We start from the raw sequence: 12,476 nt of genomic DNA, 5'->3' as shown, positions 1-12,476 counted from the left end.
CTCAAGTTGGCAATATAATGTTAATATGTATTTTTTGTTATTGCACGATCGAGGTGTGGTGCAAGGAGATTATCAGATTGAAATACACCACATAGCCTTTTTTACTGGTGATTCAGCAGCCCTTTCTCGGTCCCGCAGACTGAATGAGGTGGTTATTAAAATTGTCGTTATGAGATTCTTGATTGAGTACTAGCAAGTCACCTATTTTGAGACAGATGGTTTTTAAGGCCTTGAATGTTTAATGTTCTGATTATTAGAGATGTATTAGTCAGCTGTGGGGCGGTGAAACAGCTTGAAACCTCAGGAAATGCTACTTAAAAGAGCTTTGGTAGGAACGATAATTACTATTAACGAGCAATGTCCACGATTGTAATCGTGAACTGTTGTTCTGTTGCACTTTTGACTGACAGGCTATCGACGACTCCACCCACTTGGTTACTGACACTGTAATAATTCTTCATCCAGAGCTCCATAACCAATGCCCCCCCCCCCCCCCCCCCCAGTGAGAAGGTGGGCAAGACCAAGGAGGTGAGCCCATGAAAACAAATTAAAAAAGCCCGTTACTGGCCAAAAAAATAATAATAATAATAAAAATATACACAAGGAAAAAAACAAAACAAAACACAACGAAACGAAACTCATGGGCAATACACTGCGCTAGACTGGAAACGAGCTAACAGATCGGTATTTTAAAAATTCAATATGGCGGACGAAGAGAGAAGACATGATCACAAAAAGCAAACAACTAAATCTAAGGGAAAGACAAAATCCCGCTGGAGAAAACCTGGAAATATACTAAATATGGGAAACAGAGAGAGAGGTGAGAGCTTTCTTTTCAGGTCGGTGCGCTAGAAGCTGGGAATTTTCGCCTTGATAAATTTTTCTTTACTTGGAGCATGTGCTTGCTTTATTATGTTCTGTAGGCCACGCATTTGCGGAAAAACGGAAGAAGAAAGCTCTTAGAGAGTACAAAAAGTTACTGAAGAAAACAAGGGAAGAGCACAGGCAGCTTCAATCATCGGGCAACAAAGATAGACCACTTCTGACTCGTGCATCAAGAGTCTCAGATGCTGCTACGATTTCTGAACAGGTTTGCATCTAAGGTCCTCAACAGGCTACAAACAAACTGAATTTATACTGTTTATATCACGTGCTATGTTTACATACGTACAATTACGTAGAGCTTGGGTTAACGAAGACGGGTGAACTCTTCCTTGTTAGTATAAACAAATCAGTGTGCAAAGAATGTCCTGTCCGATCACAGGCGACGCAAGCTCTCAATGTTATCCTTTTTCACTTTTATGCAAACGTTCAGCCTAACGTGACATATGGCATATACTATTACATAACGACTGAAAACAGCCGCATTTGAAAACAGCCGCGTCACAAAAGTTAGGACACTTTCGCGGTGTTGGGTAACTATAACTAGCCCGACCAGGGGTAGTCGGCAACGATTTGTCAATGGTCAAACCAAAATGCTCCCCGAGAAACCGGGCACTCCCTTTATGGGTTTGACAAATAAAGCACGAGGACGTGGCTGTTTTCAAATTTGCGAGCAAAGCCATCTCTAAATAAATGTATCGTTGCGAAGGCGTTGTGGACGGAATCGTGTAGTGAGTGAACTGACATGGAACTTCAACATCTCTTCTTCGATTCTATGGAGGAATTGAGCCGGCAGGGTTATTTTCAGTGGATTTATACGCTTCGAGCGGCGGGCACTCTGGAAATCAGTGTCCGGCCTTGTCTTTCTTGTAGTAGTGGAAACCCACAGAATGATAACTCGTCGAAATCGCGTTAGATTGGCCTGAGGAGCTGACAAACAACAAAGAATACAACACAGTAACAGGGTAAGTAGATTTTATTCACAAAATATAAGAATAATTGACTTTTCAAGCAAAGCCGTGGCATTCTCATACAAACCTTTATAAATTCAAGCCGTTGTAACACAACACCTCCATATACTGCAAGGCCAGAGTCACGTTTCACGTAGTCAAATTCGGTCGTTATGTAATAGTATATGCCATATGTCACGTTAGACTGAACGTTTGCATAAAAGTGAAAAAAAAAGGATAACATTGAGAGCTTGGGTCGCCTGTGGTCTGATCAGCCTGTGGCTAGTAGATTTTCCAGTCGGGTTAGTGCATTCTGTCCGTCACTTGTGTTTCCAAATTTTTCAGGAAATTTAAATTACAAGGGTACTGTAAGGCTGTGTTCACACTTGGTGCCTGGTGCAAAATAGTGTTGCGTTCAGACACTGGAACTCCAAGTAACCAGGTACCATTTAGTGTTGGAGTACATGGTCGAGACCTTGTACCTGGGCATGGACACTCTGCTCAAATTCTGGTGTGAGTACTTGGAAAAATTAGTGCCGAGTGAGAATCGTACTCTGACACTGTGCATGGGCACCAAGTGTGAACATAGCCCTAGAGACGAACTTTCTGGGGGGGCTAGTCAGAGTCCTTTTTGGGCTAGTACTGGCTAGCACATTCTATTTAGAGCTTGCCAAAAGGGCAAGTTTCTTTCGCTACAAATGATTCATATTAATATCACCCAAACAGGACAAAGTAAACAATCAAGGAAGCTTTCAGAACTACTTACAGGGAGAGAGGAAGGCAAGCCAACAGTGAGTCAAACTGAACATCATACTAACTCCAAAAGGAAATGCACATAGTTTTCCAAGGTTACTCAAGTTTGGCATCCTAGTGGACATTTTGCATTTAAAAGCCCTGTGAAAATGAAGTGGTATGAAAATCTTCAACAACATTAGTTTTAAGTCAATGCATCTTTGTGGCCATACACAAATTTGGAATTACAGTGTAGCAAGTCAAATGCCTTGACTACTTTCCAGATAGCTGCTGATATCAAGTCACTGACAAGATGTGGCTTGTTTTTTTAGGTAAAATTCAGGTACTACAAATGTTGTTAAATACCTGAAGTTTTACTTTTTAGTATGCCTTTAGTATCAGACTTGTTAAGATATTCTCTGTCTGGCTTGCCTAAGATGCCGCCAAAGTGTACCAAACAGGTACGATTAGGTTAAGGAACAACAGACCACACATGTTTTATTTATATATTTGTAGGAACCTCTAACAACCTAAAAAGAAGAAAATTGAAGAGAGCACAGAACAAACTGTTAAGCTGTTATTTAATTTCCCTTTCTGACCCTTATATGTATATTTTTGTCTCCCTCTAAGCAAGCGGAAACCAGTCAATAAATTTACAACAGCTGAAAGTGAATTCAAGAAAAGAAAAATGGAAAAAGAGCAGCAGATTAAGGTTTGTTGTTCATCTAGAATTTGGGTATATAATTTACAAACACACTAACAACTGAATTTACCATTACAGTCAACTCCTGCAAAGCATGCACATAGGGCCAACACCATTTGTCTTGCTTCTACTGGGAAGTGTCTGTCTTGGAGGGGTGTCTAGTGTATGTTAGACATGTTGAGGTGTCTGCCTTTGTGAGATTTCTGCTTTAAAAGGTTTTCTGTCTTAAAGTGTTTTAATAAGGTATTTCAGTATTTTCCTTTCCTTTCGTTCTCCTGCTCTTGCAGACTCCTCTCAAACATACTATTTTGTGCTCGTGCCCAGGCACCAGTGCTCGGTAACCAAGGGTGAATGCAGCCATAGCTACCTTGACTCTAGGGAAAGCAGAGCTTAAACACTTCCCTAAAGTGGTTATCTTTCTAAGACAGACACTTAAATGCATCTACCTTAATGAGGTGCCCATTAGAAAGATGTGTCTGCGTTAAGAGAGATATTCGTTTTAGAGAGGTATCTGAATTTGTCTGCATCAGGGAGAGGCCCAGCTCAGAAAGGTATCTTTCTTAGAGTTCAGAGATGTTTGGCGTGGAGACCTGTCCACCTGCCTACTTTAGAGAGATTTCCACAGAAGAATTCTTCCTTGCAGTGGATAAGTGTCTGTCTTACTTTGTGAACTGTGACTGAAGACAATGATTATTTCACATACTGACTGAAGAGAGAGAGGGAGATTTTGATGGGAGATTTGGCAATATTGTTTTTGATACAATACCATAGAAAATACAGCCAATCAGAATACAGGAAAGCCGTTGTAAATTTGACGGTATTACATCCAACCTTTCCATCATCATGCGCCGCGCGTGTGTCGCATTGATTGTGTTTCCACTATATTTTCTATGGCATGGTATAAAATAGTTAAACAACGCTCTCTCGTTGTATGCCGTGGAATGTCCCTACTTGTCACTTGTATTTTCTTGGTATACACACTGGCCTCAAGGCTCGTGTGTGTACATGTACACCGACAAAATACAAGCGACTCGTGGGATATTCCACGGTATACCAGAAAGCGTTGCATAAGTAGTGTTTCCTAGCAACTAATGGTTTCCTGTGATGTAACATTTTGAGTAATATTTTGCTGGACTTAAATTCATTGGGGTTTTTTTCCTCACCCAGGAAAGGGAGATAATGATACAAAAACACAGAGAAGAAGTCCGCGAGAAAATGAAAAAGCGGAGAGAAACATTCGGCCGCTTAAATCGACGAACGAGAAAAGGGCAGCCGATAATGGCCAATCAAATTGAACATCTTCTTGGTAAGATTCAATCACAGACATGACCAAGTTTAAAAATCTGTGAGAGGAAACGTGAAAATTAATAGAGGCACGGTATCTTTGCTAGCTTCAGGAAATACTTGTTTCTGATTGGTTATTGCTCAAAGTCGGACAATCAGTGACGCTGTACGCATCCGGGTAGTTGTACATCAACAGGATGTTTTGACTGCAATCTCAGATGTTTTACTCGGGAGTAAAGCAAGTGACGCGTGAAGAGCTTGTGATATGATAACACCTCGACACGATGCATTTCAAAGATGGCGAGTGACCATGGAGAAATAAAAGGGGCCACGTCAGGGTTTCTACATCTTGAAACGTTTAACATAAAATTTTCAAATTCGTCGTTTGTAATCCGTGTTAATCTCTTCCATCCTTAACCATCCTCGTTCCTTTATGATTTATTATTACCTGTTTGCTTTTTTTTCTATCTTAAACTACTATTTTCAGTTTTCCTCAAGTTAAAGGTAATTTTCTATGTGGCCAAAATACCGTAACTGAGGTCCTTTAAGAGCTGGGTAGTGCAACACGAATAGCTAGATAACGTCATTGATTAATAATGCATGTAGCTTTTGCAGGTATTTTAACCTGACTGTGTCCACAAGATATCAAGAATTTGAATCATTTATTTATTTTTTTAATTACACAGATCACATCTGTTGATTGATTTCTCCGTTCAGTGCCAACTTGCTCTATCAGCCTGTCAACACTTACAGCTTAAAAAAAAAAACGATTTTCGATTTGGTGATTGAAGAAGTTTACCTAACTAAAAGCGAACTACTCATTAATTATTTACACGAACATTCTACAAGCGCAGACAGCATACATGAAGATTTTTTGCTGTTTACGAAAAACAAACTAACTCGTCTCTGGTCTGTCTGATATTTGGAGCTTGCAAATGTAGAGTTGCGAATGATGATTAGGTACAAAACATCCAGAATCACTCTGTGAAATGCTATTGTAACCGCTCTTATGTACTGAGTGTGCCAGGTGGAGTCAGTAACAAGCTTTTGCTGCTGTTCCTTCTTAAAATTTTGCCGAGAGCCCGTAACGGCCGAGGCGACAGAGAAGTTTTCCTGTCCTTTTTTCTTTTAATTACTTCTCTGTACAGCTCGTGGAATGCTTCAGCCATCTTTTGATAGCCCTCAGATGCAGAGCATTCAAAGAACGAGCATCTCAACTTCTCGGCCAATGTCGCTCCTTCACCTTCGGATACTTGTCGTTCGTGTTCGAGATCCGTTTTGTTTCCGACGATGGTGACCACGGTTTTCTGCTTAAATGGGTCGATAAGGTTCATCAGGTCTTGCACGTCCTCGAAGCTTTTCCGATCAGTTATCGAGTAGACGAGCATCAATCCGTCGGCCCAAAGCGCCCGACTTCCGACACTTTGTTCACCAACCGACTGGGACAAAAAGAAGAAGTACAGGTTAACATAAAGTTTAAAGCTATTAAAACTAGAATTAGTGTCAGTTTGGAATTAACTTTTACACGTTTTGTTAATTTTTTTTTCTGCAACATTTTTGAAAAGGTTTCAGCTGTTAAGTGGTGAAATAATTGCGCTTTTCCAAGAGAATTTCTAGCGTTACGACGAACGACGAGCTGCTACGTTAATTTCACATTTCGTAATTACTTCTAAAGACACGTGTGCTTTCCGTTCAAAATTCAGAAAATTAAAGCTCTATAAGATAGGACCTACTAAAGAAATTTTGCTAATGAATTCCTTAAATGACTTAACTAATCAGCAAGCGTTCTTCACGACCTTGGTGTCAGTGGTCATCAATTCCCATCGAAAATCGTTTGTACCAACTGTAAACTGTATTTGAAGAAGGAAATAATCAACGTTTGTCTGTTCTTGTTGGAAATGAATTGTATCGTACCTTTGTAGCATGTAGATGCTAAAAACTGTGAGTTTTATCAGAGAATAGGTATTTCCGAGTTCCCTTGTGTCTGTTTCGAAACGAGTCCTCGTGTAAATCTTTTCACATGGAAAGAAGTGATTTGGATGAAAATGAACCTGTAGGGAAACACATTTTCACGTGAACTAGTTTCGTACGAAGACTCGTTTTGACATCGAGGCAAATGGCAACTAGCAAATGGCCTATTGAAATTACCCGCTCGCAAACACATTCTTGTACCCATGCCGGAGTCGCTTGTCCATCTTAGCTTGCGGGGCTTTGGCACAAGAAAAGATGGCTCTAGATACGCCTGCTCTGATTGGCTAGATCTTTTCGTCGTGCCAGAGCACCGCTGGCGACCCCGCTACAGGAAGCTCAGGAGACACCGCTGAACCTGACTAACCTCGGGACCTGGGTCTAGTATCTCCAAGCTGACTTGGTCATCGTCTATGATTGTGGTGAACTGGTACGTGGAGTCTGATGAGTGTAAGAATATTCATGAACTGTAGTTAACAAGGTTTCCTAAGTACTGCGAGTAAAGGGCACTTCAAGGCATATTATGGAGCTATGATATGGCTAGGTATCGTGTCCCTAGTTTGGGCGCCATTTTGGAGAGTTGGATGACGTCACCATATATCCAGTTCAGATTGTGGTTGGTTAACTTGTCTAGACACTTGAATTTCGTGGGAGGTGAAACCCATTGCGAATTTTTGAACATATCAGGGGCGAAACCAGGATTTTTCAAAAGGGTGGAGAGGGGGGGGGGGGGGGTCTCACTGTGTCAAAGTGAAGGTACTCACCAGGGTCTCATGTCGTTTTCACCACCTTGCTTAAAAAAGGCTTACAAAAGGGGGGGGCACCGACACCCCAGGATCCCCCCTAGCTATGCCCCTGTATATATAGTCAAAATTTATAAATGTCGCTTTGTCAACAAGCACTCGAGTTCGTGTTAGTGGGTTGAATGTGTTATGAATGAGCGTTGGCGAACAAAATGTGTCTTTGTTATTATTGACTGAAGAAAAATATCATTCTCATAGATTTAGACATAGTTTATTTTACTTGGTCGCATACTTACTATTATATAACGGTGCGTCCCATAGACTTGATAAACAGAGTCTACAGGACGCACCAGCTAGTTTACAGGTGCGCCAAGAAAACAAAATAAATATAGAGTAAAATAAAAGCTTACATAATTTTGAAACCTTCCGAAGGGTACTGGAGAAGATCATTTCAAGGTTTCGAAAATTGTCTCCGATCACCAGATGACCCCCGTAAATATATCGAAGATTACCAAGGACCACTCGAATACTTCATCATGAAGGTTACCCTATTATATCATGTTTCGTGCTAGAAAAATGATTTTTTTCGGCAATAGCCTATACATGAAAATGCAAAGCAACCCTAGGATTTAAAGAGGAAGGGTTCGATGGCGATGGGAATTGAACCCCTGTGCAAGCTCCGGAAAAGATTTGTGCTGATCGCCGCCATAAAGCTAGCGAAGGTCACATGAAGTTTTCGGTAACAAAGATGCCCGGAACCCTTTGTGGTTTTCATATTTGATTTAAAAAAACAACACGATTTAGCTTACCTTGAGAGGAATCATATTCTCCGATGAAACGCTTTGTCAAGAATCTCACTGCGATTGCTATGAAAACAAAACAAACCAGAAAGAGAGTTTCAGCTCTTCTGATAACACCTTACTCTTAGGCAAGTTAAGTAAAATTAATGGGCGTTAAGTGAGCTAATTTAACTTTCGGTCTGCTTACTTCTACTTAAAAACGTTAAAGCCGTCTATCGTGAATAATCATGCCGGAAAATCCGAAACGGCTTTCGTCCATTTTTGGCGCCTTTCGGCAACTTAAACAAAATCCAATCGACTCTAGCATATTTGCTGTTTTTTACACATATATTAGGTATACACAAAGCTAGAAACTTGTACCTCAGAAGAAGTTAAAAAATTATTGGCGCCAGATTTGCATTCTTCGCCTCAAATGGAAAATAATAAAAAAAAAAATTAGAAGTAAAACTATATTGGTGTGATGTCACTACTGATAACTTACCAGTCAATAATGTTTGGTTTTCTGTTCTTTCTTTTTATCTTAGCATCAACCCTAGGCCCCTACTCAACTCTTAAGATGACAGAGATAGATTGAAAAATCGCTTAGCTGAACACAAAGGCACCGCAAAAGGATTAAAAGTTCTGTCAAAATAAGCTCCCGTCTAATTAGCCTGTTTATTAGCGGTAATCTTTGAATTGGAACAGAACCACTTGGTTCATTTGATAACAAGCGTCCATCTGCACGATAATCAGTAATTCGTCCAACTAGCTTATAAACCTACTCATTTGGAAATAACCAAGACTTTCGGATACCGTTATGTCGAGATAACGGCCCGGTCACGGTATCTGTCAGCACGGTGTACATTTGAATTGTTTTGTTTTTATTCAATTCATTATTGTAAACACAATAAAAATATACTTTATTCAGCTTTGTTCTCTGGCTTGTGCCGCTAGTGATAAACAACTTTTGTTTTCTCCAAGTTGTGCTTTTAAGTTCTTAGTGTAACTATGATCGACATCCATGGAAGCTTCAAAACAACAGCAGACCAAAAACATCAGTGCAAGGCTATTCCATTGCTTCATGATTACAGTAGAAACTAAAAGCGTGTCCTACCATGAAATGCTCGGTTTTTTCTCAAAACTGGCAAAATGTAGCAAATGTATGACTTGGCACAATAGTACTTTCGTACATTTTCCCGCCAATCAAATCTACAGGTTTGGTCTAGTAGAAATTACACGATTTTCTTTGTGATGAACGGACTGGCGGATAATTTTTCACAAATGTAGTGATACAGAACATGGAAAGCAAAGTTTTCCGCCGTAGTCCAATTTTGAAGAAAAATAATAACAAACACAGCGGGGACACATCCAAACTATTTGTCGTATTTTACCATTCACTGTTTTCTTGTTTACGCAGGAATTTTTACCGTTGCTGTGCCAGTTTTCAACCTTACTTGACCCACATTGCATCATGTAAAATGTCTTATATGTATTCTTGTTTGTTTTGTCGTAGAGTACTGATAGAACGAAGGTTATACAGCAACAAAATGTGCTCCTGTTTGTGTGTTTGTTTATCGAAGTACGTGAAGCCACGAGGCTAAAAAACAATCATTTTTTGCGAGGGCAGAACGAATCTAGTTAACTGCGGATGATTTCCTTTGCACCAGCCTACACCGGAACGATTCATCTATTTACTTATTTTGAATAAACAAATCATAGATTCGCTTGTGCAATAAAACTCAATGTGACAGATGTCGTACTTTCCTGATCTCTGTTATTCAAGCTTTTCGATCCTTTCCCAATTTGGCAAATATCGCTCGCAAAAAAATGCATCAATACACTATGATCAAGCTGACTTCGAACACGACAGCTTGTCAGCTGGAATATGATATTATGATATTACATATTACATATCCTCGAAGCAAGCACAGAATGTAGCTTTTATACACTTGTCAGTTAGGCTTTATTGTAGATTAAACCACGTCGATCTATTTAAAAAGCAATATTGTGTAACTCCTGCTTGGAACTCAAATCGAGCAGAAGCTTCAATTCGGCTGAAGCGCTGAACGGTTCGTAAACACGCAAATGCTGTTCAGAAAAAGGAAAATACCGTCGACGCAAGTGGCATTCAGACTTCACTTGTATCGCGATCAGAGAAATAGAGGGTGCAGTGCCTTTGTACTGCAGACTGAAAAGCTTAAGCCTTAATTAGGAATCTATTCCATACTGATAAGGAACTTTACGGTTTCGAGTATGCAATTAAAGAATAGTACAGAATCTTGCACTGCATATAAAAGCCAATACCCGTAATTAATTGTGCGGTCTTTTAAAACGTTATTTTGTTAACAACACGTTGAATGTATTAGCGCATCGTTAACAAAAAAAAAATCATACCATATTACAGTACATATTATTGTTACTTTTAACTGATCCGGCCATCACATCGCAGAACAAACTGAATGCCTAGTTATCCGCGAGCGCCTGAAATTCCTCCATTCACATAGTCTCTACCTCCCCTCCGGTGACCCGCTCAGCACCTCTCGGGCACATTACGGGAGAGAACCTTGTATGTGCGTTCATTGGGGGTTCGTTCATGCCGTGTCGTTCCCTGGGATATTTTGAGCCGAAGCGCACAGAGTAAAATAAAATAACTTGCCTGATTTTCCCACGTCCCTTGCTCCTAGCAACGCAAACTTTGCGTCAGTCTGCTTGTAAGAATCTTTGCGAGTCAACATTTCCTGAAGCTGTCGCAGTTTGAAGGATAATTAGTCCACTACCACAGGCTTACACTGGAGAGGAGACCGCTCGTCACTTTGATTTGGACGCCCCAGCGATAATGAAGAAGCTGAATTAATTTCATCCACGATGCCAGGCGTGAAATCGATCAATTCCCAGCTAGTGTCATTCAAATTTGTTAGCTTTTATGTGTGGTGTTTGTTTGAAGTGCTCCGCTCAAGTCAGCAAAAGAACGTTTTAACATAAAGAGAGAAATTTAACAAAGGAGTCAAAAGAGACGGAAGTTTCATAATCACGCACTCTTGCTTGCTAATTTTGGGGGCTGAATATTGCAGCAGAGATCACTCAGTCTAGACGGCCATCACGGCCAGTGATTTGCCCAGTTAATGAATTTTGCGTTTCTCACTAAGAAGGATTAACAGCGCATTTTAAGAGAAAAAGTCATCCCGTAAACATGATGACCCGGTAATTCATTAGGCTAACAATTGTTAAGAAAATTGAATTGCTCATAAGCGTAACACGTTTAATTAATGGGTGTAAAATTTTATTATCCTGTCGTGTTTTTTTTTGCAAGGGTCCCTAATGCAATTCAAGGCAGGTAATTAATCTTGTTGTCACCAAAGCCAAGCTCAAAATCTAAAAAGCCAAGCTCAAAATCTAAAAAGGAAACCAAGACAGAAATTTCAGGTGAAATTAAATTTAGTTGGAAACAGAAATCAAATATCTGAGAAATCGAGATGACATAGTTATGTTTAAATTGTGATTGTAAAAATACCATATTTTATTTTGTCCTCTTGAACTTTTTATATTTTTTCCTTCTTTGTCAAACAGATATGCATCAGTGAGCAATGCGATGAGTACACATGTGCACAACTATTAATATTAACCTTGATGTTTTGTACATAAATTTACGACAAATCATCCAGACAATTTTAAGTTTTAAGTTCCTTGCCAGGCATTGAAGTGTTAAAACATTATTGGAGCCAAGAAAAAAAATTCTCGTGGCAGCGGTGGGATTCGAACCCACGCCCCCGAAGAGACTGGTGCCTTAAACCAGCGCCTTAGACCGCTCGGCCACGCTACCAGCTGCTCCATCGCAGGGCTGAATTGGCAGACAAATTTTTAAGCCTCTTCACGCTCTCCTTTGTCTCTTCACTGATAAGCAAGGTCATCAATAATCATTTCTCTTAAAAGCCTTTCTTTCTATAACATCACTGTTTATATAAGTAATGGTCAGTCGTGCAAAGTTAATATGAAATAAAGATGCATGAAATTCTGAACGGTCTTTGACTCGAATAAAAACAAACTAACACAAACATTTTCACCCGACCGTCACTTTATCTGAGTTGACCTGTCGTCGGCCGATCGCAGAAAAACTAGAAAGTATTTGAACCTGAATTTGAAGGAAACTACAGAAATATATTTAACAGGACAGTTGCCATATAGTTTGAACTTCGCCGTAGTGTATTCAGCCGCCTTGCTTGTGCTGACGTAAAGACGGTATGCAAATATATTCCATTTAAAATTATATTCATGCACATAATATTCAAATTTTCGGGCGCACTCAGCTGAAAACCGTGAACATGTTATGCCTTCTGACCTCCGCATTTGCCATGTGTGTTTTTTATTTGTTTTTCATTATTATTTATTTATTTATTTATTTATTTATCTTAATGAAACTCTTGCTTCATGACGAGAG

At 39.8% G+C, this 12,476-nt stretch overlaps 2 protein-coding genes and 1 non-coding gene across 6 annotated transcripts; 1 reads left to right on the top strand and 2 right to left on the bottom strand.

Moving 5' to 3' along the window:
* The first annotated feature begins 696 nt into the window (after positions 1-696).
* Positions 697-4,799, top strand: LOC145490006 (uncharacterized). The gene is made up of 5 exons (XM_081469092.1): positions 697-820; positions 924-1,090; positions 2,559-2,623; positions 3,195-3,276; positions 4,435-4,799. The coding sequence occupies exons 1-5, from the start codon at positions 703-705 to the stop codon at positions 4,594-4,596; spliced, it is 594 nt and encodes a 197-aa protein (XP_081325218.1). The 5' UTR covers positions 697-702; the 3' UTR covers positions 4,597-4,799.
* A 137-nt stretch (positions 4,800-4,936) lies between these two features.
* Positions 4,937-11,301, bottom strand: LOC145490007 (ras-related and estrogen-regulated growth inhibitor-like). 4 transcript variants are annotated; one of them, XM_081469097.1, is made up of 4 exons: positions 10,698-11,301; positions 8,072-8,128; positions 6,887-6,960; positions 4,937-5,990 (listed from the first exon to the last, which is right to left on the bottom strand). In XM_081469097.1, the coding sequence occupies exons 1-4, from the start codon at positions 10,774-10,776 to the stop codon at positions 5,559-5,561; spliced, it is 642 nt and encodes a 213-aa protein (XP_081325223.1). In that variant the 5' UTR covers positions 10,777-11,301; the 3' UTR covers positions 4,937-5,558. The 4 variants fall into 4 exon arrangements, with proteins under 4 accessions (XP_081325223.1, XP_081325221.1, XP_081325220.1 ...); XM_081469095.1 differs by lacking the exon at positions 10,698-11,301 and adding an exon at positions 8,423-9,658 and having other exon boundaries at positions 7,673-8,128; XM_081469094.1 differs by lacking the exon at positions 10,698-11,301 and having other exon boundaries at positions 7,673-9,658.
* A 478-nt stretch (positions 11,302-11,779) lies between these two features.
* On the bottom strand, positions 11,780-11,861 carry Trnal-aag (transfer RNA leucine (anticodon AAG)). The gene has a single exon. It is a non-coding gene; the product is annotated as a tRNA-Leu (tRNA).
* Positions 11,862-12,476: the final 615 nt, after the last annotated feature.

The sequence above is a fragment of the Orbicella franksi genome, chromosome 6 (genome assembly GCF_964199315.1).
Source record: "Orbicella franksi chromosome 6, jaOrbFran1.1, whole genome shotgun sequence".
NCBI lineage: Eukaryota > Metazoa > Cnidaria > Anthozoa > Scleractinia > Merulinidae > Orbicella > Orbicella franksi.
Note: the sequence above shows the minus strand (reverse complement) of the source record. Positions and strands in the feature narration are given on the sequence as shown.

Excerpts from the sequence above, each read along its gene's own strand:
- LOC145490006 (XM_081469092.1), top strand. The coding sequence starts at position 703 with ATGGCGGACGAAGAGAGAAGACATGATCACAAAAAGCAAACAACTAAA. Across the intron at positions 821-923 it reads TATGGGAAACAGAGAGAGAG|GCCACGCATTTGCGGAAAAA; the intron begins GTGAGAGCTTTC and ends TATGTTCTGTAG. Across the intron at positions 1,091-2,558 it reads CTGCTACGATTTCTGAACAG|GACAAAGTAAACAATCAAGG; the intron begins GTTTGCATCTAA and ends TCACCCAAACAG.
- LOC145490007 (XM_081469097.1), bottom strand. The coding sequence starts at position 10,776 with ATGTTGACTCGCAAAGATTCTTACAAGCAGACTGACGCAAAGTTTGCG. Across the intron at positions 8,129-10,697 it reads AAGGGACGTGGGAAAATCAG|CAATCGCAGTGAGATTCTTG; the intron begins GCAAGTTATTTT and ends TTGTTTTCATAG. Across the intron at positions 5,991-6,886 it reads TACTAGACCCAGGTCCCGAG|TCGGTTGGTGAACAAAGTGT; the intron begins GTTAGTCAGGTT and ends TTTTTGTCCCAG.